Raw genomic sequence first — 19,663 nt, 5'->3', positions numbered from 1 at the left:
CCTCCTGTTCATTCCCTGGTTAAAAACCAGGCCTCCAAAAGCAACACACTGAACTACTCTGGGTTAGGAGCCTCCGAAAAGCCTGAGATCAGGACACAGGAGAGAAGGAAAGGGGCCAGACCTGCCTGTGCAAAGAGAAGGAATAACAGAAAAATGAGCCATTATCAGACATTTTCCTCATCAAGAAGCCAAACTAACAATAAAGCATATGAACAAAAAAGACTGAGACCCACTTTTTCGCACTTCTAAGAAAACAAAGACGTTTTTGTCCAACTAAAAATTCAATTAGACAAGACTACCATTAAGTGAGTAATAAGAGAGTGTAGGCACTATGCTAAACTTAATATGATTATCCATGTATAGCCGATATCAGATTGCATGCTATCTTGGGAAGGGGGAAGGAGAGAAAGAGGGGAAAAATTTGGAACTCAAAATCTTATAAAAGCGAATGTTGAAAACTAAAAATCAATAAAAAATTTTTAAAAAAGAAAAAAACATGTTGCCAATCCATTCTAATAAATTTCATGTCACCAAGCATTTATTAAAAGCCACCTGTGTAGCTAGTGCTAGACACTGGGAATACAAAATAAAAGCAAAACCGCCCCTGCCTTCATGAAGTTTACATTCTACTGGAGGAAAACAAATACACAGATAAAATATTTATAAAACAGTTCAAGCTAGTGGAACCCAATTCACTAGTTTAAAAACCAGGTGAATCTAGTTCAAATCAGTTTAATCCAGTTCAAACAAGTATAAACCAGTTTAATCCAGTACAAACCAGCTTAATCCAGTTCAAACCAGTATAAAAGAATATAATAAACCATTTATATATACTGTTTTAGACTGGTTAGAACTGGCGTATACTGGTTTGAATTTATACTGGTTTGAACTGAACTGGTTTATATTGATTTGAACTGGTAAAAATTAGAAGAAAGAAAGAAAAGCAAATGTCTGCTTAAACCATTATGAAAGGCAACTTGGCACAGTAGCAAGAATACTGATCTCTTGGAGTCCTAAGGATAGGGTTCAAGCCCTGGTTCTGCCACTATTTGAGTGGAAATCAATTGACTTCCCTTCCCAATCTCTGTTTCCTCATTTGATAATCTCTGCCTTGCCTATGAGGAAGGGGGTGGGGGGGGGGGGAGCGGGATTATGAAGATTGAATGAAGTAGAAGTCAAAGTGTTTGTAAACTGTAAAGTGCTTTGTAAACTGTAAAGATAGGATATTCTAGTATTAGTATAGATATTTAACCCATATCTATATTTACAGTGCCTTGCACATAGTAAACATTTTAATAAATGTTTGACATCGCTTCGTCCATTCATATGGCTGGTAATTTCATGCAGGCAGGGATCTTCTTTTTCTAAACTCCCATCTTAGCTAGCACCTAGCTGTGCACACAGACAATTGGTCAATAAACATTTATTAAGCATGCAGGTGCTAAATACATGCCTGAAATGTCGAGTTTGGTATGTATCACATCCTCTTTACCAAACTGTAAATCCTTGGAACACCACCTTGTCATGGCAGAGGGGCTTCCGTAGCTCAGTGAAACTAGGAGCAGGGTTACCCAAGACAGACGAGCTATAGTGGAGAGTTCTGACCAAAGGTGATCCACTGGAGAAGGAAATGGCAAACCACTCCAGTATCTTTGCCAAGAAAACACCACAAGGTCACCAAGAGTCAGACACGATGGAACAACAACCAACAGCAGTAAGTTCTTTGAGGACAGGAACAATATCTTACATTTATAGATATATAATCATAAAACATAAATCATAGTTCTTGTATGTAAAAGACCTTAGAAGACCTCGTTCAACCTCATCATTTGTCAGATGAGGAAAAAGATTCAGAGAGCTTACATGGTTTAGCTAATATCTAGTGTTACATAGTGCTTTAAGGTTTGCAAAGTGCCGTATAAATATTATCTAATATACGACTGCCTTGAGATGGAGGTGCTCTTGTTATCCACGTTTTATAAATAAGAAAACAAAGGCACAAAAAAGTTAAGTGACTTGCCCAGGTTCACACAGCTAGTAAATATCTGAGGCCAGATTGGAACTCAGGTCTTCCTGACCCCAAGTCCAGCGCTGGATTCACCAACCAAGGTCACACAAGTAGGAAGGATCAGAGCCATATTTGAGCCAAGGTCCTGTGTGATGTGCATCCAAAGAATACTGCCTCTCGGTCTCACTGGCTAACCCCGTGCTCTACAATCAATGATCGAAAAATGATAGCTGTGGGAAATGAAATTGAACATAGAGGAATAATGATAGGAGGTCTTGCTGACCCTATATGTGGATGTGTTCATGCACAGACTGTGACTTTTGCACACACACACACACACACACACACACACACACACCTGTCAGAGCTGTCTGCATTCCTTCCCAAGAACCACAAAGCCCTAGATTGAAAAATCAGTCTTCCACTCCCACCCCCCCTACCTTTTTAAAAAAAAAAAAAGCCCTTTCCAGGGATCTTTGCATCCTGTTTAACTGGAAGAGCCAATGTTTGATCTTTCTTGGCTAACTTGGGATAGGGAGAGGACTGGTGATTTCACTGGTACTACAAACTCCCAGGGAGCAATTTCTCCTGCCAGTACCAGACAGCAAGATCTAGTCTGCCATTTAGAGCACTGAGAGATTATGGGACTTGCTCACGGTCACATGGCCAGTTTGTTATCAGAGCTAGCATTCGAACCCTGGTCTTCCTCACCAAAAGCAGCAACCTTGCCTTTTCCTAACATGAAGCTTTGAAAAAAAAAACAGATTTGAGCAGATAGTTTAGGACAACACTGCCCCCTTCTGGGGGTTGTTAAGCTCTTGAAGTTTTCCGGTGTTATTCCACCCCCTTCCCTACCTCTCCTCATCTTCTTCCCTACCGCCCCCATCCCCTTCCCTACCTCCCCCCCACCCCCCAAAAAGGCTTCAGTCAGGCTTGGTCTCGCCCCACTAAGAATGAACACAGATCCATCCTGCTCAAACTCAGGAAGCTTTTCTCGAGAGGCAGAGCAGTAGAGTGTTAAATTTGGAACCTTGTCACTCCCTGACTCCACAAATTCTAATGATTCCCTATTGCCTCGACCAAAAAATATCAATTCCTCTCTTTGGCACTGAAAACCCTTCACAGCCTGGCGCTGCCTGGTCTCTCCCACCCCACTCTACATTCTCCTTCCTACATCACAGTCCAGTCAAATCGGCCTTCCAGCTGTTTCTTCCATGAGATACCCATATCCCCGTCGTGGTACCAGTTGTCCCCCTTGCCTGGAATGCCCTCCCTCCTCACCTGTCCCTTAGAACTCCTTATCTCCAAGACAGCTTCTGCAGGAAGGCTTTCTTCATTCTCATTCCACCTCACCACCCCCACCCCTGTTCCTAGTGCCCTCCCTCCTAAAATGACCTTGTATTCATTTTTGTGTACACCTTGTATATACTTATTTATGTATATGCCATCTTCCCTGGTAGACTGTTAGCTCCTGGAGGGCAGACTGTTTCATTTTGTCTCGGTAGGTATCTTCAGTGCCTGGCACATAGTAGGTACTTCATAAATGATTGGGGAAGTCTTCTCTGAGCCTCTTCCTTATCTGTAAAATGAGGGATAAAAATACCTGTAATATAAATTACCGGTGTGTTGTGAAGTTCAAATGAGCTAATAAAAAAAAATTGCTTTGCAAATTTTTTTATGTTTTTATTGGTCTTTTCTATTCTTCACACCACTAGTTCCCCAAGTATTCTCCCCCAGACCATCCCAGAGAACTATCCCATATGAAAGATAGTATTTTTAGGGAGAAAAAAAGGCAGCACAACTGACCAATACATGAAAAAAAGTCTGAAAATATGCAATGTATAAAAAAATTGTTATCATTACTGTATTATCCACTAGAATTAACCATTAGCTCACTGAGGGCAGGGAGTGTTTTCACTTTTTCTCTGTATTCCCAGTGTATGCAGTATTCCCTGCAGATTGACTGAAGAGGAATCTGAGGTCCCAGAGGGGAAAAAAATGCAATGTACGACACCTGTGAACCTCACGCCTTCACAAAAGAATGGGTTAAAGGCCTCTCTTCACATCTCTTCATTTGACACCTGCTTGACCTCTATAATTTTGTTACATTTACTTTTGATTTTTAAATTTTTTATAGTTGTTCTTTCTATTTACATTGTTGCCATTACCGAGTGTATTGTTTTCTTGGTTCTGCTTCCTTCACTCTGCACCAATTCATGTAGTTTCTCCCATGCTTTTCTGTAGTCATCACACATCGTTTCTTACAGCACAGTAGCATTCTGTTACATTCCTGTACCACAAATATATAGCCATTCCCCCAAATGATGGGCACCTACTCTGTTTACAATTCTTAGCTTATCACAGAAAGTGCTGCTATAAATATTTTGGATTATATGGGGACCTTCTTATTCATGGCTTCCTTGGTATATAAGCCCAGTAATGGAGTCTCTGTGTTCAAAGGGTTTGGCATTTTAGGCACTTTATATAATTCTAAATTGCATTCCAAAATGTTGTACTATTTCACAGCTCCACCAATAATGTATTAGTGTGCCTATCCTATATCCCCTCTAACATTGACTGTTTCCATTTTTGGTCATTTTTGTTGATTTGCAGGGTGAGAGGTGAAACCTCAGGATTGTTTTGATTTGCATTTCTCTTGTAATTAGTCATTTGGAGCATTCTTTCATGTGGTTGTGAATACTTCTTAATTCACCATTTGAGAACTGTGTGTTCATATCATTTGACCATTTATCTGTTGGGGAATGATGAAGTCCTAGCCTCAGCCCTGTGAAATGTCAGCTGTTAGTATTCTGCATGCTATTCCCATAAGTCCTCACTCAGAACAACCTCATTACCTTTGATGTTCTCAGTCTTCTAGACAAGCAGGGACACCTACTTCCTCCTGCCTCTCCTTGGCCTCCTAGAATTTCATGTTTCCCTCTCTTCTTCCCTTTGAAACTCTAAAAGAGTATTTTCTCCCATGATAATAAAGAGAGAAGAGTACCCAGTAACTGCCTAATGAACAGGGAAGTTTTTGCCCAACACCCCTCCCCCTAGACCTCTTCTTGTGTTAGGAGAGTTGTGAGTCAACCAGAATCCTTGGGAGAGTCCTCCATAGTCAATACTGATTACATGCACACATCCCAGCCAGTCCCCAAGCTTAAGCAGATGGCTCAGAAGAATTTAAATATTTAGGAAAATGAAGAGAGATTATCAAAGAAAAAATTTGCAAAAGACCTGAGTCTGGAATAGAGGCCCTGGCAGCTATCACCTAGACAGCTAACTTTGGGAGGGAACCAGGGCGAGGCCAAAGGGCGAAGGGTTGGCAGCTAGGAAAGCGGCTTAACCAACCCACTCTGTGTGGTCCTCCCAACTGGAGAAGGGTGGGTGAGCCAGTTCCAGAAGATATAAGCGGATGAGGCTTGAATCACGTAGATGACCAGTCAAGGGTCTGGCGGGACAAAGACCAGAGCAGAACCCAAGCATGCTGGCTGGCTCGGAGCACCCGAGTCAGATGTGTTCCCACATCATCCTCCACACAGTGTTTAAACAGCAGAGAAGAAATGCAGACATCCTGAGTCCCAGCAGGACAGAGGCCAAGGCTGGAAACAGAGGGAGGTCTGTTTTTCCCTGGGATCCAAGGGCCCTATACCCTACATTTCTCTCCAGGGCCACATCTAAATTCTGGACTTTCCCAGGACCGTCTCCTTCCTACTCAGTGGTGGGAGAGTGTAAAGAACATCTCTTGAGACCCACAATCTCCCTACCCACCAGGCTCCTGAAGAAACAGGTGAAAGTCTGAGGATTTTCTTCCTCCCAGATTTATGTTTGGAACTGTTTCCCACCTTCTCCAGGCCCCTGCCTCTCTTATCTGCCTCTCTAGTTATCCCCAGACCCTATGGAGATGATTAACATAATACTTTATCAGTTATTACAAAGACTATTCTCAGGGGTCCCATCCATCCTTAACCCCTCCCTCGGCCCAGAGGGAAGGAAATCAGATGACTTTCCTCAGTCTCCCTTCAGAAGCGCTGGTGCAGAGAAAGACCCTGGCCCTGAGGAAGTGTGCATTCAAATTCCTGCTCTAATTCTTAATAGCTGTGTGGTCCTGGACAAGTCACAACCTCTCAGAGTTTCAGTCTCATCTGTAAAACGGGCATCATCATATGTTTGCATTACCTACCTAACTCACGGAATGAGTGTAAGCGATTATTATCACTCCTGCCCTGGTTTCAAGCCTGCTTTTCCTGTTGTAGGCCTCTCTCTGGTCCATGTCATGGGAGCTGATCTCCTAATTTTTCAGATGCCTTTCTCTCCCTCTCCCTTAGCCCCCAAAGACCTCATCATACAAGACTAGAAGGGAAAATGGAGATTCAGGGCCCTTGGTGCCGTCCCTTCTCCTTTCTCTGCCCCTGAAAGTAAAGTTCCTACCGAGTGTTTCCTATAGTCTCTGGGCCTCTCATTTGCCTTGCTATTTGGGTGAGAAAGAAGGAAAAGGCATGAGGGAGATTGCATGCTTGGCACCCCCTTACCTAGGACTGTAGATTTAGAGCTGAAAGGAACCTCAACTAGCATCTGGTCCAATCCCTTCAATTTACAGATGAATAAACTGAGACTCGGTGGTTGTGACTTGAGGGAAGTTAACCAGATAGGAAGCAGCAGAGACGAGCCTCTGCCTCCAAATTCATTGATCTTTCCCCTTCTCACTCAACTCCACCTCATCTTCAACGTCTCCTGCACTGCCATTATGGGCAGTCTTTGTCCTGTGACTCTGGTCTCCTCATTGCTGACTCCCTGGTCACCATTTTAGGAAGTCCCACAACTGCTTCACATCACTTTTTTTTTTTTGGTGGCAATCAGGGTTAAGTGACTTGCCCAGGGCCACACAGCTGGTAAATGTCTGAGGCTGGATTTGAACTCAGGTCTGCCTGACTCCAGGGGCCAGCGCTCTCTCCATTGTGCCACCTATCTGCCCCTCTTTACATCGTTTTTTACTAGACTCCGGGACTCTACCTCCTGACCCAAGGCATTGCCCTCAAGGGTTACCCTTTCTCCCCACCACCCACTAGTTTCCTCATCAGTAAAATGAGCTGGAAAAGGAAATGGCAAACCACTCCAGTATCTCTGCCAAGAAAACCCCAAAATGGAGTCACAGAGAGTTGGACACAACTGAAAATTGACTGAATAACTCTATGCCATTGTCTTCCTCTGTTCAAGTTCCTTAAGGGTCTATCTTGCTTCTATTTATAAGGAAGGGTCTACTTTGCACAGGAATTGAATAAGCACTTAATAAATGCTATCATATTTCCAATGACCACTTACATGACTTACCCAAGGTAACAACAAAATCGGGACAGCAAAATCGGGATTCGAGCATAGGTCCAATTTCGTATGGGATTCAGAGTGGGGAGGGGAGACAATAAAAGAGTCCCCACTCAAAAAATATCTCCCATACATCACTCTTTTAGATTGGGATATTGATACTAAGAAATAAATGTATTGGGACAGAGGGAGGGGGTGGGGAGAAGAGTTAACACATTAAACCTTATCTTTTCCTAACTGAAATTAGTCTGTTTAATTAAGCATTCACCTGGCAGGGCCCTGAGACAAGACAGGCTTTAATACCATAAGCTAGGGCCACAAAGGTCCAAGCCTGGAGTGCTAAAGGAAAGAGCTGGGAAACAGGGTAGCCAAAGCTAATGAGGGCACTGAGAAAGGAGGGGACCCTAAGCAGGGATGGAGGGACAATGTTCACCTACTTCACAGGTTTGCCCGGTTTTGGACAGCTACCAGTTGCTATCGCCCCTCACCCCCATGGGTGAGCCAGATGCCAGATCCTTCTCCAATGACTCTGCCACCTCCTCCCTTGAACCCACCCCCCACCCCGCCTCATAAGGGCGGACCTTTCCTTCCCTCCCTCCTTCCATGGTGGGGGCCTGGGAGGCAGCTGAGCACAGCCCAGAGCCTGGGCCCTGGCAGACAGGCAGGCACACAGCAGTTTGTCCTCATTAAGGTACCACCAGCCAGATGGAGCCCAGGGCGGCACCCTGGGGCCTGGAGAACAGGACTCAGAGCTTCAATCACCAGAGGCTTGTAAGTAACCGTTTTCCTTCCCCAAGACCCCTCTGGAGAGAGGACCCCTACCCCAAACAGGGGCCCAGATAAGATCCTGAAGAGGTCATTGTCACCAGCCCCCCCCCCCACCTCCAACCCAGCAGCACAGGGCCAGTCTGTGCCTGTCTATGGAGCCCAGAATCTGATGCTGGAAGTTAGCTTGAATTTGAAGTCACAAGAAAAGGCTTCAAATTCCAGTTCTGCCATTTGAACAAACTGATTCCCCCCTTTGACCTTGTTTTCTTTATCTGTAAATCAAGGTTTGAACTCATTCCCTTTCCAGCTGTAGATTACATGAATCTCCACCATTCCTGCTGCCTTTGGGGGAGGAGGGGGCAGGAAGAGAGGGTCATTGGGGTAGCATTTAATGGAGAGGAGAGAAATCAGACCAGGAGCCAGGGCAGTGGCTCTGTTCTCAAAGTGGATTCGTCTGAATCCAGCAGGTTGCTTTCTCTCCCTGTTCCAGAGTAGAGTGTAATGCACCCTAATGTGAAATCAGATCCCGAGAGCTCTGTGGGAGCTCATTGGGGGGAAAGCTTGGAGCAAAGGTGGAATTGAGCCAAGGGTGGGAACAGACCTGGATGGCCGAGTGGCAAAGGAAGTGAAAGGGTGGGACATTTGGAAGGGGACTGGGCCAAGTCATGCCTGATGTGGGTAACGTCACAAGGCCCTCGGACCCCAGGCTGGACTCTGGCTCTCCCTGACACTAGCAGGGAATCCCTGGATGGGAAGACAGGGGAACCTTGAGCTGTGTATGTGAGACAGAGACCAGGCTGGGAAGAAGCGGGAGAACAGCCAGCCTATCCATTAGCTAGGGGTACCTCTGGTTCTCTGATGGACTTGAGGGGGGAAGAGGAAAAGGGAGGGGACCATTTTAAAAAGGAAATGAGGGGAGTATAGAAACTCTAGCTTTATTGACTTTGTTCCCAGCAACGCAGTTACCCTCCTATTGACAGCAGCTGTGAACTCTCGGTCCTGGGCACAGCAGGGATGGCAAGGTCCCTGCTTTCCCAGGATGAGGTCAGCCTGGCTAGAGCATCTGAAGGAAGCACATGAGATGGAATCAGGGTGAAGTGGGAGGCACTGAGGGCCAGAGGGAGGCGTCCATCTGGTCAGGCACAAGAGAACTAAGATGCAGGCGCCGTCTCTTCCCCGCTCCCATGCACCTGCCCCAGATGGGGATGTCAGGCCCCATCAGGAGGGTCCAACCTCTCCACTCCTGTCCTGAGGTCTCCACCCAGGAACCATGTGGCTCCTGCTCTTCCCTCTCCCCCTTCGGGCCCCCACCTCCCCAGGGACTGCTCTGTGTTGTTCCCGTTGCTAGTACATTGCGGAGCCGGGTTTATGGGCTGGAAGTCCGACCCGGAGGCTGCTCAATGATCTGTGACACATTGGAAGTGTGGGGAGCAAGGGGGGAGGGTGCCAGGGACAGCCCCAGGCCTCGAGCTCATCTTCCTGACTCAGGCCTTCCTCCTTATCAGTCCCTTCTTGACTTTAACAGTAATTACCACAGCCCCAAGCCCCCATGCTGGCTCAGAAGTTATCCTGATGGGCAGTAAAAAAATAATGGTTGGGGGAAAGTGTCCTGGCTCACAAACCCAGCCCTCTAACAGAATTAGAGACTAATGCCTCACACCTAATCTGTGGCCCCTTCCTCTTCCCCAGGAATTGTAGCTACTGCTCCAGCCAGGGTCCCCCACCCCTGGGTACCATGATGGCATTCAACACCACAAGGCAGAAGGCAGGCCCCATTCTCCAAGTTGGGCTTTGGTTTTCCCTCACACTGGCAGGCCTTATTGTTGGTGCCAACCTACTCTTGGCAGTGGGAATTGCCCGAGACCGCCGCCTTCGAAGCCCTCCTGCTGGCTGCTTCTTCCTAAGCCTGCTGATGGCCGGACTGTTCACAGGGTTGGCCCTACCCATCCTGCCTGGGCTATGGAGTCACGGTAGGCACGATTACTGGCCCTGCCTTCTCCTCCACCTCGCCCCCAACTTCTCCTTCCTCTCTCTGCTCGCCAACCTTCTTCTGGTGCATAGTGAACGCTATTTGGCCATTCTGAGGCCCCTGAGCCCTCCCCGAGGAACACGCTGGGCCCTTCTGGTGGCATGGGCTGCTCCCCTACTCTTTGCCAGCCTGCCTGTCATAGGCTGGAATCACTGGGCACCTGATGCCAACTGCACATCCCAGGCCATCTTCCCTGCCCCTTACCTCTACCTCGAAGTTTACGGCCTTCTCTTACCCTCTGTGGTGGCTGCTGCCCTCCTCTCTGCCCGGGTACTGGCCACTGCCCGGCACCAGCTTCAGGATATCTGTCGCCTAGAAAGGGCAGTGTGTCGTGACGCCCCTTCAGCACTGGCACGGACCCTGGCCTGGCGCCAGGCAAAGGCACAGGCAGGTGCCACACTACTATTTGGGCTGTGCTGGGGCCCATATATTGTTGCACTCCTTCTCTCAGTGTTGGCATTTGAGAATCGACCCCCCCTAGGGCCTGGCACCCTCCTGGCACTCAACTCTTTGGGCAGTACCAGTGCTGCTGTCGTACCTGTAGCTATGGGGCTTGGGGACCGGAGATACACAGCCCCTTGGAGGAAAGCTGTGCTGAGATTCTGGGCAGTACTCCAGAGAACAGCCACCCATCGCAGACGCCAGCCCGGACCTGAAGCCACAAGCCAAGATGGCAGCAGGCGCAGGGGAAATGACTAAGGCAGGAGTCAAGGGGCAACTTTAAAGACCCTGTTGCAGGGCTCCCAATGATACTTCCCTATTTCCCGCCTCCAAGGCAACACCTCTCCCGCTGACTCCTGCATCTGACCGAGAGCCCTCCTTCCTTCTCCCTAGAAGACACCTGAAAGTCCGAGTTATCACCCTTCCAGGCACGTAGCTGCCTGTCTACCCATCTTTTTGTCTCCTGGACTGCCCTGAAGAATAATGTTCATCTGGCCAAGTTCATGGCTCTCCTGCCTTCCCCAGTGCCCAGTTCTAAAAAGAGCACTGTCACAGAGGAAAGAACCTAGAGAAGCAGGCCATGGAATTTCCAAGCTGGGTGAGCCAGAACTTCAGCAAGGACACCATTGGGGGTGATCACCCCTCAGAAGAGGGTATGAAGCTGTTGAAAGTGATTCCAGGAAAAGAGGGACCTGTGAAACACCCTCCTCAACCTAGCGCTGGGGACCACCAGGATAGGGCCTATATCCCACCCCATGGCCCTTCTCCCTGCCCCTCCCAACTTCCTATAGACAATGGCTCTGGGAATCATATTTTATTTACATTTTTTAAAATCTCTGTAATCATAACCCCTTTCCCTTCACCCCCCATCCCCTACATCTCAAGGTCCTAGAGGGCCTTCGGGCGAGGGGGGAGAGAAGGAAAGAGCTTCTAATGACCTGCTCCTCATCTCCCACAACCCCCTAATGAATCCGAGCCCCAAGGAACACCACAAGTGGAAGGTGAGAACAGCTGGGCTGAACTTCCCTCTGGAAGGTCAACATGAGGGAGAGGGGGGCAGTGTCTATATGGAGAAAAGTGGGAGGTTGTAGCATCTAGGAGATGAAGTCAGAGGGCAGCCTCCCCAGCAGCCCCTGGGTTAGGGGGAGCCAGCCCCCCTCCATCTCCCCCTCTCCCTATAAAACGAGAGCCCAGAGCCAGCAACAGAAGTCTCCACTAACGGTCAGGTCTCTGGACACAGAACACTTTGGCTTTGTGGTCTCCAGACGTGGTCACCACCAAGGAGGCGTCTCTGTTGAGAAAGAGCACGAATTAGTGGGGGGGGGGGGGGGGGGAGACACACACTGGTACTGCATCCACTCTGGGGCTCTCCTCAGGCCCTCAAGCACTGAAGGCTCTTCTCCCTCATCTCTGCCCCCAGCAAGCTACCCTGGCTCCCTTAAGTCTCAGCTTCTACAAGAAGCCTTCTCTGGGCCCCTTCAATACTTCCTACCAACAGCTCGTACACAGCTGTTTATTTGACTAGGAGCTCCAAGGGCAGAGGTTGTTTTTTACCTTTTTTTGTATCCCTGGCACATGCTCAGCACATAGTAGGTGCTTAATAAATGTCAAATCACTGACTGGCCTCTTCAGGATCCAGGGATCCTGGCTCCCCTAAGGGGTCGGGTGCCCCAGGATCCTCACGACTCCCAAGGATCCCCTTCCCCAAGTCCACTCACTTGCTGAGAGCAAAGTCAAGGATCTCCGCTGTGTGGCCTCGGTAGTCACTAAGCAAGCGTCCTGTTCGAGCGTCCCAGAGCCGAACAGCTCCATCAAGGCTGCAGGTATACACCACGGCTGCCCCTTCCTCCCACAGCAGCTGCACGATGCCTGACTGTGGAAGAAAGGGCAGAGGCCGTGAGTCACTGCTCAGACAGAGGGGCTAGTAAATTCTCCCCATACGAAGAGAAAGGGAACAAAGAGAAGGGGTGAGAGCAGGAAAGGAGAGAAGAGGGGAACGCTCACAAGGAAGCAAAAGCTGGCCTTCTCCCCCACCACTCAAGGTGCCTTACCTGGTGCTGGCACCGGTGTCTCAAGCTCTGTGTAGACAGGTCATAAATGGCCAAGGTCCCATCAAGGTAGCCAACAGCAGCCAGCGGCATCCTGGGCAGAGGGGCGGTATCAGGCAGAAGTACCTCCACCTATCTGCTCACCCTTCAAACCCTACTCTCCACCTTGCTACCACCATATCTCCCATCATCTCCTCCACTTCAGTCATAGACCCAATCTCACTCACACATTGCAAAAGCCCAAGGATTCCACCGAATTGGATTCACTTTCTTCATCCTCCCCAGGGTTAGGCTGTGGACCCACGGTGTCTGGTCTGAAGACACCTACCACCTAGGGAAAAGAGAAGGCACCAGAGCCAAAGTCACAGACACAGAACACCTTGGGCATGTCCTTCCCATGAGCTGGCCTCAGTTTTCTCATCTGTAAAATGAGGGAGCTGGGTTAGATGATCTCTATGGCTCCTTCCAGCTCTAACATCTGACAATCCTATGATCCAACATGGGTAGAAAGGCCTGGAGAAAGGAAGCCTTGGTAACAGGGTAGTCAGGGCAGCATTTGGGGCCAGGCTTACTCTGGGGACCTTCAGGTTCCATGTAAAGGAGTCTTTGTTACTCACCTTGCCGGTGGCTGCATTGACCAGCTTAGCCTGACAGTCCACAGAACCGGTGAGAATTAGGCTCCCATCAAGGTTGGTGGCCACACATGTCAGCGGGCCCTGGTGACCTTCGGTTCCTGGGGCGGAGAGAGGGTTGAAGGATAAGGCAGGGCCTGCCTCCTTCCCCCCACACCCCCTTTCCTCAGACCGAACCCCCCAGCCCCACCAAAAGCACTCGTGGTTCCCACACCTTTGAGCACATGGATGGGGCTTCCCTGCTTCAGGTCCCAGATCCGGACAGTGCCATCTTCATAACCAACCACGGCTTTCCTCCCTGGTGTCCCACAGACAGAGCCAACAGAAAGACAGAAAACAAGCTCTCAGATACTTGAGATATTCCCAATATCTCAAGTTAAGAACAATAGGGCACAGGGCCAGACACTGCCCCAGGAAGAAGCAGCAGGGTCGGAGGACTGTGACCCTGAACGAGGGAAGCTAAGGGCCACAAAGCCCAGAGAGGACTGTTGGGAGCTTCACGTCCTGAAAAGAGTTTGGGAACAACAAGCATGATAATGATGATGATCACAGCTAACGTTCACATTGTACTTTGCCATTTATGGAGCACTTCATACATGCGCTGACTCATTAAATCCTTGGGAAAACTCTGTGAAGTAGGCAATGCAGGTATTCTTATATCCATTGTTTTGCGAATGAGTAAACCAAGGCACAAAGAATTTAAATGACTTGCCCAGTATCACAAAGCTAGTAAATGAGTAAGCTAATGAGTGGCCTAACTGGGACTCAGACCCACATCTTCTGGCACCAAAATCACAGCAACCAAGAACTGGAGGGTGTCTCGAAGGCTATCTACTTCAAGCCATACCCAGAAGGAGAGCATTCTCCAACAGACAAATGCCAACCAGCTTTAGCCTCAGGAGTCCAATATGGGGGAACCCACCACATCGCCAATGCCCTCATTCTCCTTCTGCCTTGCTCTAACTCAGGGGTGGGGAACCTGCAGCCTTGAGGGCACATGTGGCCCTCTAGGTCCTCAAGTGTGGCCCTTTGACAGAATCCAATTTGATCAAAGGGCTGCACTTGAGGACTTCGAGAGCCATACGTGGCTTCAAGGGCGCAGCTTTGCCACCCCTGCTCTAATTGTTCAGAAGTTTTTTTCTGACCCCAAGCCTAAATCTCTCTCTTCCCAACTTCCACCCACTGCTCTGTCTTCCGAGGCTAAGAAGAATAGGTTGAATCTGTTTTGCACATGACAACTCTTTAAATATATCAAGGCCTGGGCTCTCAGATGTAGAAAGGGTGCCCGGGAAGGGGCTCTCACCGTCAGGGAGGACTCGGCCACAGGTGGCTGGACAATTGGGCCCTTGGAAGGTCTTGCAGTCACCACTAGGGACCTTCCACATCCAGGTGTTACCATCAGCTGTGCCTGCCAGGAGGACAGGTGCCTGAGGGTGCCACTCCATCCACTGCGCAGGCCCGAAAAGGAGAGAGAGCAGTTAGTGAAGAGAGCCCCATACCTCCCACCTCACTGGAGTTCAGGGAGTTCCATTTATCCCACCAGACTTCTCTCATTTTCTGGTTCAAAGACATCATCTATGAATGCACCTGTCAGGACAACAGTGACAGAATAAGTTGCTGTGTGTGTGTGTTTGGTGGGGAGTGGGAGGGCAGGGCATGGAAATTAGACCAGTGTCCAGACTCAAAGCCACTCCAACTCCCAGCCCAGCACTCCCTTGGGGGAGCAACACATCCCACTCCACCACTCCCAAGAGTTCTCACCTCCAGGTCCCCCACTTCAAAGGACCAAACCTCTTCCTTGGTGTCCACCTGCCACACTTTAAGTAGGCCGCTCATGTCCCCAGTGGCTACCAGGGCAGAGTCGTGGCTGAAACCCGCACAGGTTACAGAGTCCTTGTGGCCTGAGAGTGACAGTGGGTAGAGAAGGAATATTGGGGAAACAGCTCCCAATGGAGATAGGGGACTCGGACACCCTGCCTCCTGGGCTTGGCACCACCAGGTAACAGGCAGAGAAACCGAGAAAAGGGGCCAAGGCACGGCTGCATCTACCATCCCAGTCGTTTCTTAAACCTAAACTTGCAAGTTCCCTCTTCCACCCCCTCCATTGAACAGACTCCAACTCAGACGGCACCGGCCCAGCCCCCAGCCCCCTCACCAGGACACTCCAGGAGCAGCTCCCCATCGCTGAGCCGCCACACGAAGGCTTTGTCGTCCTCGCCCCCCGTCACTGCCAGAGTGTTGGTCTTAGGGTCCAGGCTCACACAAAACACGGAGGCTGCTCCAAGAGACAGAGGCCGGGGGTGTCCGGGAGCCCACAGCGTCCCCCCACGGCACAGACCCTCGTACGAGCCCCAGGAGGGGTCCCAACCGCGCCCCCCCAGGACGAGTCCAGACCGCCGGGGAGGGGGGCCGGGCACCGGGGTCCCCCTGCCTCGAGCGCTACCTGAGTGATGGGCAAAGGTGACCTCACTGTCGTCGGGGCTCTCCATGCCGCCGTCCACACCCTCGTCCACCTCGTCCCCCCACGCCTCGTCCGCCCCCTCCCCCTCTAGCTCCTCTTCTTCCTCGAAGTCCACTCCGTCCATCTCCTGAGCCAGGTCATCTGCTTCAGGGGACAGGGAGCAGGTGTGAAGATAACCGACCCTCTCCTTCCCCCGGGGAGGATTGGGGGGTTCGGGGAATGCGGGGAGCCCGGGAAGGGCTGGTTGGATTACGGGGAGAAACACGAATTTAATGGGGATGAAGGCAGTCAGTACTAACAAGGGGCTGGTGAAAAGAGAAAGAATGTTTAATGGGTACAGGAAGGTAGAGCTAAAGTTCAAAGGTCATCACATGAAAGGTTAAAGATCATCACCTCACAGAGGTGAAAGTAAAGGAAGTTAGAAACAAGGGTTCAAAGGTCCCCGGTGGGGGGGAACATAGGTAGCCGCAGGAAGCCAGGATGGAATGGTTGAGGAGCCAGAGTAAGGTCAAGGGTCAAGGGTCAGGGCCCTGCTCGCTCAGCCGAGGGGCGCCCCCCCCCACCCCGCTCTCACCGGGGTCGGGCGGGCCAGGACCCAGCTCCACCACCTCGATGATCTCCTCGTCGCCATGGAAGTGCAGGGCCTCCGGGGAGGCCGCCCCGTCCTCGGGCCCGGGATCGGGATCGGGCTCCATGAGACTCAGCAAAGCCGGTCCAGCAGCCGGGGCCCAGCCACCTCCAGAGCCACGGCCGCGCGACGCCACCTACCACGGTCCGGCGGAGACGGGGCAGGGGGAGGGGCTTCAACGCGAAGCGACGCCGACCTCGCCAACCGCGAAGGGGCCCGGCCGGCGGAGCAGCCAATCAAAAGGGGCGGTTGGTCGACGACGCGAGGGTGAAAGGGCGGGCTGGAAGGGCTCGAGAGCCCGCTCCGCCCCCGCACGCCAACAATTGGACCTGCGTGCCGCGAGAGGCTTGTGGGAAGGGTAGTTCTCCCGAGGCTGCCGCGCGGGATTCTGGGAGGCGTAGTCTTCGTCCCTTGGGCTGGGCGGAGTAGAGGGCGAGGATCCGGCAGGCTCCGTGTGGCCGGCGCGCTTGAACCTAAACTACAACTCCCAGCAGAAGACGAGGCGGGGCTTGGGGACCGGGAATATGGCAGCGACGGTTGTGGCTGTGCTGAAGGGCCCGGGGCTGAAGGGTGCCCTGGTGCTCGGGGGTAAGAGATGGGGCCCTGGGGCCAGACACCCGGACGGTCGGTTCCCTTATCTCCTCACCCCTCTTCTCTCTTCCCCGCAGGGTCATGGGATAAGGGGCAAGCGCTTGTCCAGGGGTCATTCTGGCCATGCCCCTGCTTCCGAGGGAGAGGCACCGCCCCCACCCCTCGGGATCATGGGGTCAGGGGCTAGCGCTCGTCCGGGGGTCGTTGTAGCCATGCCCCGGTCTCCGAGCGCGCCGCCCCGCCCCCCTTCCAGTGGCGGTCAGTCTGTGACACCCCCTCCCTAGTCCGAGGCCCTTTGCTTGCGTTCCCCGGGGCCACACCTCCCCCCAGCCCAGGCTGGGGTCCCAAGGCCCTGCTCCAGAGCCCGCCGGGGTCTCTCCAGCTGTCCCGGCTCCGCTGCCCACGGTCGGCTCCCCTCCTCTATCCGCAGGGTTTCTCCGGGGAGCCCCGGGTCGCGGGGCCCCGCTGCGGCACTACCCCAGCCCGCTGCAGTCCAAGCCCGAGCCCGGACCCTGGCCCCCGGGGCTGGAGTACATCCCCAAGAAGAAGGCCAAGAACCCCATGAAGCCCGTGGCGCTGGCGTGGTGAGTCCGGCCTCGCCCCCGCAGCGGGGCACCCACAACGAGCCCCGGAGCCATCTCGCTCGGACCCGGGGCCACAGGAGGCTGGCCGCTGGTGGTTCAGGCCGCGTCTAGGCCGGGTCTCAGCTCCTCGCAGGGCCTGGCAGATAGACCCTTAAGGAGGGCCCAATTTAGAAAACTGGACGTACGCTTTGGTTTCTTTGTAATTTTATTTTTCCAATCAAATCCTCCCTCCCCCTCTATCCACATCCCCTTCTCCTTGATAAAGAAAAACCAGAGCCCCCTTTACCGAAGCGCAGAGTGGAGCAGTGTCAGCGTCTGCTGCATCCACGTGTCGCGCACCTGTCACAGCTGGGCCATGCACGTGCCCTTCCCCGAGTCCGAGGGGGCTGGTCGAGCTCTCACTCGACCCCTGATGAAGCCCCCTCCCCAATACTTTGTGAATGCACAGTTCTCAGGAACGGTGTGGGGAAGAGGGCGACTCCCGGCCCGGCTGAATCCCCATCCCTCCACTCCCAGGGCCATCGGCTTTCCCTGCGGCATCCTCCTCTTCCTCTTGGCTAAGCGCGAAGTGGACAAGAACCGCGTGAAGCAGATGAAGTCCCTGCACAACATGCGGACTGCCAACCGCGGCGACTACGAGAGGCAGCGGTTCAAGTCCTCGGCCCCAGAGACCCTCCGTGGCCCGGCCGGGGCCGAGGTGAAGTCCTGAGGCGCTGCACCCCCGCCTGCAGCGGGGGGCCTTCGACGGATGGACAGACGCTGGGCCCGCGCTCCGCTGCGGTCCTCTGCCGATCCGCCAGGGGGCGTCCGGGCCCAGGTGCCCGGGCAGGCCCCGCCCCCCGAGGCCATGCGAGCCAGGCCAATAAAGTCGTTATTTCCCAGAAAAGGAGCCGCGAGCCGGGAGGGGCGGGGCCTGGGGGAAGGGGGCGGGGCTGACGTCTCCGCCGCCACCGCCCCAGCGGACTGCTCAGCTGGGGGGCGGGGGGTTACCTGAGCTGCCTGTGCGGGCTAATGGAGCTCATTGGAGCATCAGGTTTAGAGGCGGATGAGAGCTTTCAAGGTCGCCCGGCCCTGCCCGGAATTTCACAGATGGGGAAACTGAGGCACGAGGGTAACGGAGGAGAGTCTGGCTTCAAAGTCGCTGGCCTCTGATCAAATAAGGCCTTTGAGTGTTTTTCTCAGCAGTTTTAACAGCACTTAGGAGCATTTGGAGTCAGAATAACTGGGTTTGGGCCCCGGCTCAGGTCCTTCGATAGCTGTGCAACCTTGGACAAGTCGGGACCTCTCTGCACCACTTCCCCGTTTATAAAATGCGCCGGTTCATAAGTGCCCCGCACCTCCCCACCGACCCCTGGCCCTTCCAGCTCAGCTCTTGCACAATTCAGGCGCTTCTTCCCTCATTGTCGTCCTTTGGCCACCTCAGAGGGAGCACTTAGGGATTCAAGCTTTTATTAACAGCGCTACATGGATGCAAAAGACAAAATGATCCCCTCCTTGTGTGGGGACAAGAGTGCTGATGGGGAACCAGGTGGCCTGTAATGGAGAAGGCACAGAGGGGACCGACTGGACTATTGGTACAGGAAACAATGCTGGTTGGCACCTTCTCTGCAGGGAGCCCAGATCGACTTGCCCAGGGTCGCACACCCAGGGTGTCCTGGGCAGTACTAGAACTCGGGTCCTCTGGGTTCAAGGCCTGCTCCATGGCCACTAAGCTACGCACTCTCTTGCATGATTAAAATAAGACTGGCAAGGTAACTAGGAACCAGAATGTCGGGGGGCTTTAAATGCCAGAGTAAGGATTTTGTCATTTATCCTAGGGGCAATAGAGAGCAGGGCCTGGAGTCTGGAACACATCTTCCTAAGTTAAAATCTGGCCTCAAGACATTAGCTGTGCGTCCCTGGATGAGTCTCAACCTTAACCCCGGTTTGTCTGAGTTTCCTCAACTGAGCTGGAGAAGGTAATGGCAAACCGTTCTGGTGTCTTTGTCAAGAAAACCCCAGCACAACTGAAAAATGACAATGGGGGTCATTTAGAGTTCTGAGTAAGGGGGTGATGTGGTCAGATGTATGTTTGGGGATCAATTAAGCAGCTGTGTAGAAGATGGTTTGGAGGGACACAGGACTTAAGCTTGTAGTAACCTAGGTGAGAGC

General features: G+C 51.8%; 3 protein-coding genes across 4 annotated transcripts; 2 read left to right on the top strand and 1 right to left on the bottom strand.

Moving 5' to 3' along the window:
* The first annotated feature begins 9,833 nt into the window (after nucleotides 1-9,833).
* On the top strand, nucleotides 9,834-10,826 carry GPBAR1 (G protein-coupled bile acid receptor 1). Its single transcript, XM_036755717.1, has one exon. The coding sequence runs from the start codon at nucleotides 9,834-9,836 to the stop codon at nucleotides 10,824-10,826; it is 993 nt and encodes a 330-aa protein (XP_036611612.1).
* Nucleotides 10,827-11,367: 541 nt separating this feature from the next.
* LOC118849155 (angio associated migratory cell protein) lies at nucleotides 11,368-16,505 on the bottom strand. Of its 2 annotated transcripts, none has more exons than XM_036758232.1 (11): nucleotides 16,284-16,505; nucleotides 15,692-15,850; nucleotides 15,404-15,523; nucleotides 15,010-15,149; nucleotides 14,552-14,696; nucleotides 13,463-13,546; nucleotides 13,234-13,349; nucleotides 12,844-12,947; nucleotides 12,620-12,710; nucleotides 12,287-12,441; nucleotides 11,368-11,859 (listed from the first exon to the last, which is right to left on the bottom strand). In XM_036758232.1, exons 1-11 carry the CDS (start codon nucleotides 16,402-16,404, stop codon nucleotides 11,784-11,786), a joined length of 1,311 nt encoding a protein of 436 aa, XP_036614127.1. In that variant the 5' UTR covers nucleotides 16,405-16,505; the 3' UTR covers nucleotides 11,368-11,783. The 2 variants fall into 2 exon arrangements, with proteins under 2 accessions (XP_036614127.1, XP_036614126.1); XM_036758231.1 differs by having other exon boundaries at nucleotides 15,692-15,853; nucleotides 16,284-16,491.
* A 222-nt stretch (nucleotides 16,506-16,727) lies between these two features.
* LOC118845608 (probable hydrolase PNKD) lies at nucleotides 16,728-18,398 on the top strand. The gene is made up of 3 exons (XM_036753587.1): nucleotides 16,728-16,925; nucleotides 17,359-17,512; nucleotides 18,029-18,398. Exons 1-3 carry the CDS (start codon nucleotides 16,862-16,864, stop codon nucleotides 18,219-18,221), a joined length of 411 nt encoding a protein of 136 aa, XP_036609482.1. The 5' UTR covers nucleotides 16,728-16,861; the 3' UTR covers nucleotides 18,222-18,398.
* The last annotated feature ends 1,265 nt before the right edge of the window (nucleotides 18,399-19,663 follow it).

Source organism: Trichosurus vulpecula, chromosome 4 (genome assembly GCF_011100635.1).
Source record: "Trichosurus vulpecula isolate mTriVul1 chromosome 4, mTriVul1.pri, whole genome shotgun sequence".
Lineage (NCBI taxonomy): Eukaryota > Metazoa > Chordata > Mammalia > Diprotodontia > Phalangeridae > Trichosurus > Trichosurus vulpecula.
This window is presented reverse-complemented; position numbering and strand designations above follow the sequence as displayed.

Excerpts from the sequence above, each read along its gene's own strand:
- LOC118845608 (XM_036753587.1), top strand. The coding sequence starts at position 16,862 with ATGGCAGCGACGGTTGTGGCTGTGCTGAAGGGCCCGGGGCTGAAGGGT. Across the intron at positions 16,926-17,358 it reads GGGTGCCCTGGTGCTCGGGG|GGTTTCTCCGGGGAGCCCCG; the intron begins GTAAGAGATGGG and ends CTCTATCCGCAG. Across the intron at positions 17,513-18,028 it reads AAGCCCGTGGCGCTGGCGTG|GGCCATCGGCTTTCCCTGCG; the intron begins GTGAGTCCGGCC and ends CTCCACTCCCAG.
- LOC118849155 (XM_036758231.1), bottom strand. The coding sequence starts at position 16,404 with ATGGAGCCCGATCCCGATCCCGGGCCCGAGGACGGGGCGGCCTCCCCG. Across the intron at positions 15,150-15,403 it reads GCTGCTCCTGGAGTGTCCTG|GCCACAAGGACTCTGTAACC; the intron begins GTGAGGGGGCTG and ends TGTCACTCTCAG. Across the intron at positions 14,697-15,009 it reads TTGAAGTGGGGGACCTGGAG|TGGATGGAGTGGCACCCTCA; the intron begins GTGAGAACTCTT and ends GGGCCTGCGCAG.
- GPBAR1 (XM_036755717.1), top strand. The coding sequence starts at position 9,834 with ATGATGGCATTCAACACCACAAGGCAGAAGGCAGGCCCCATTCTCCAA.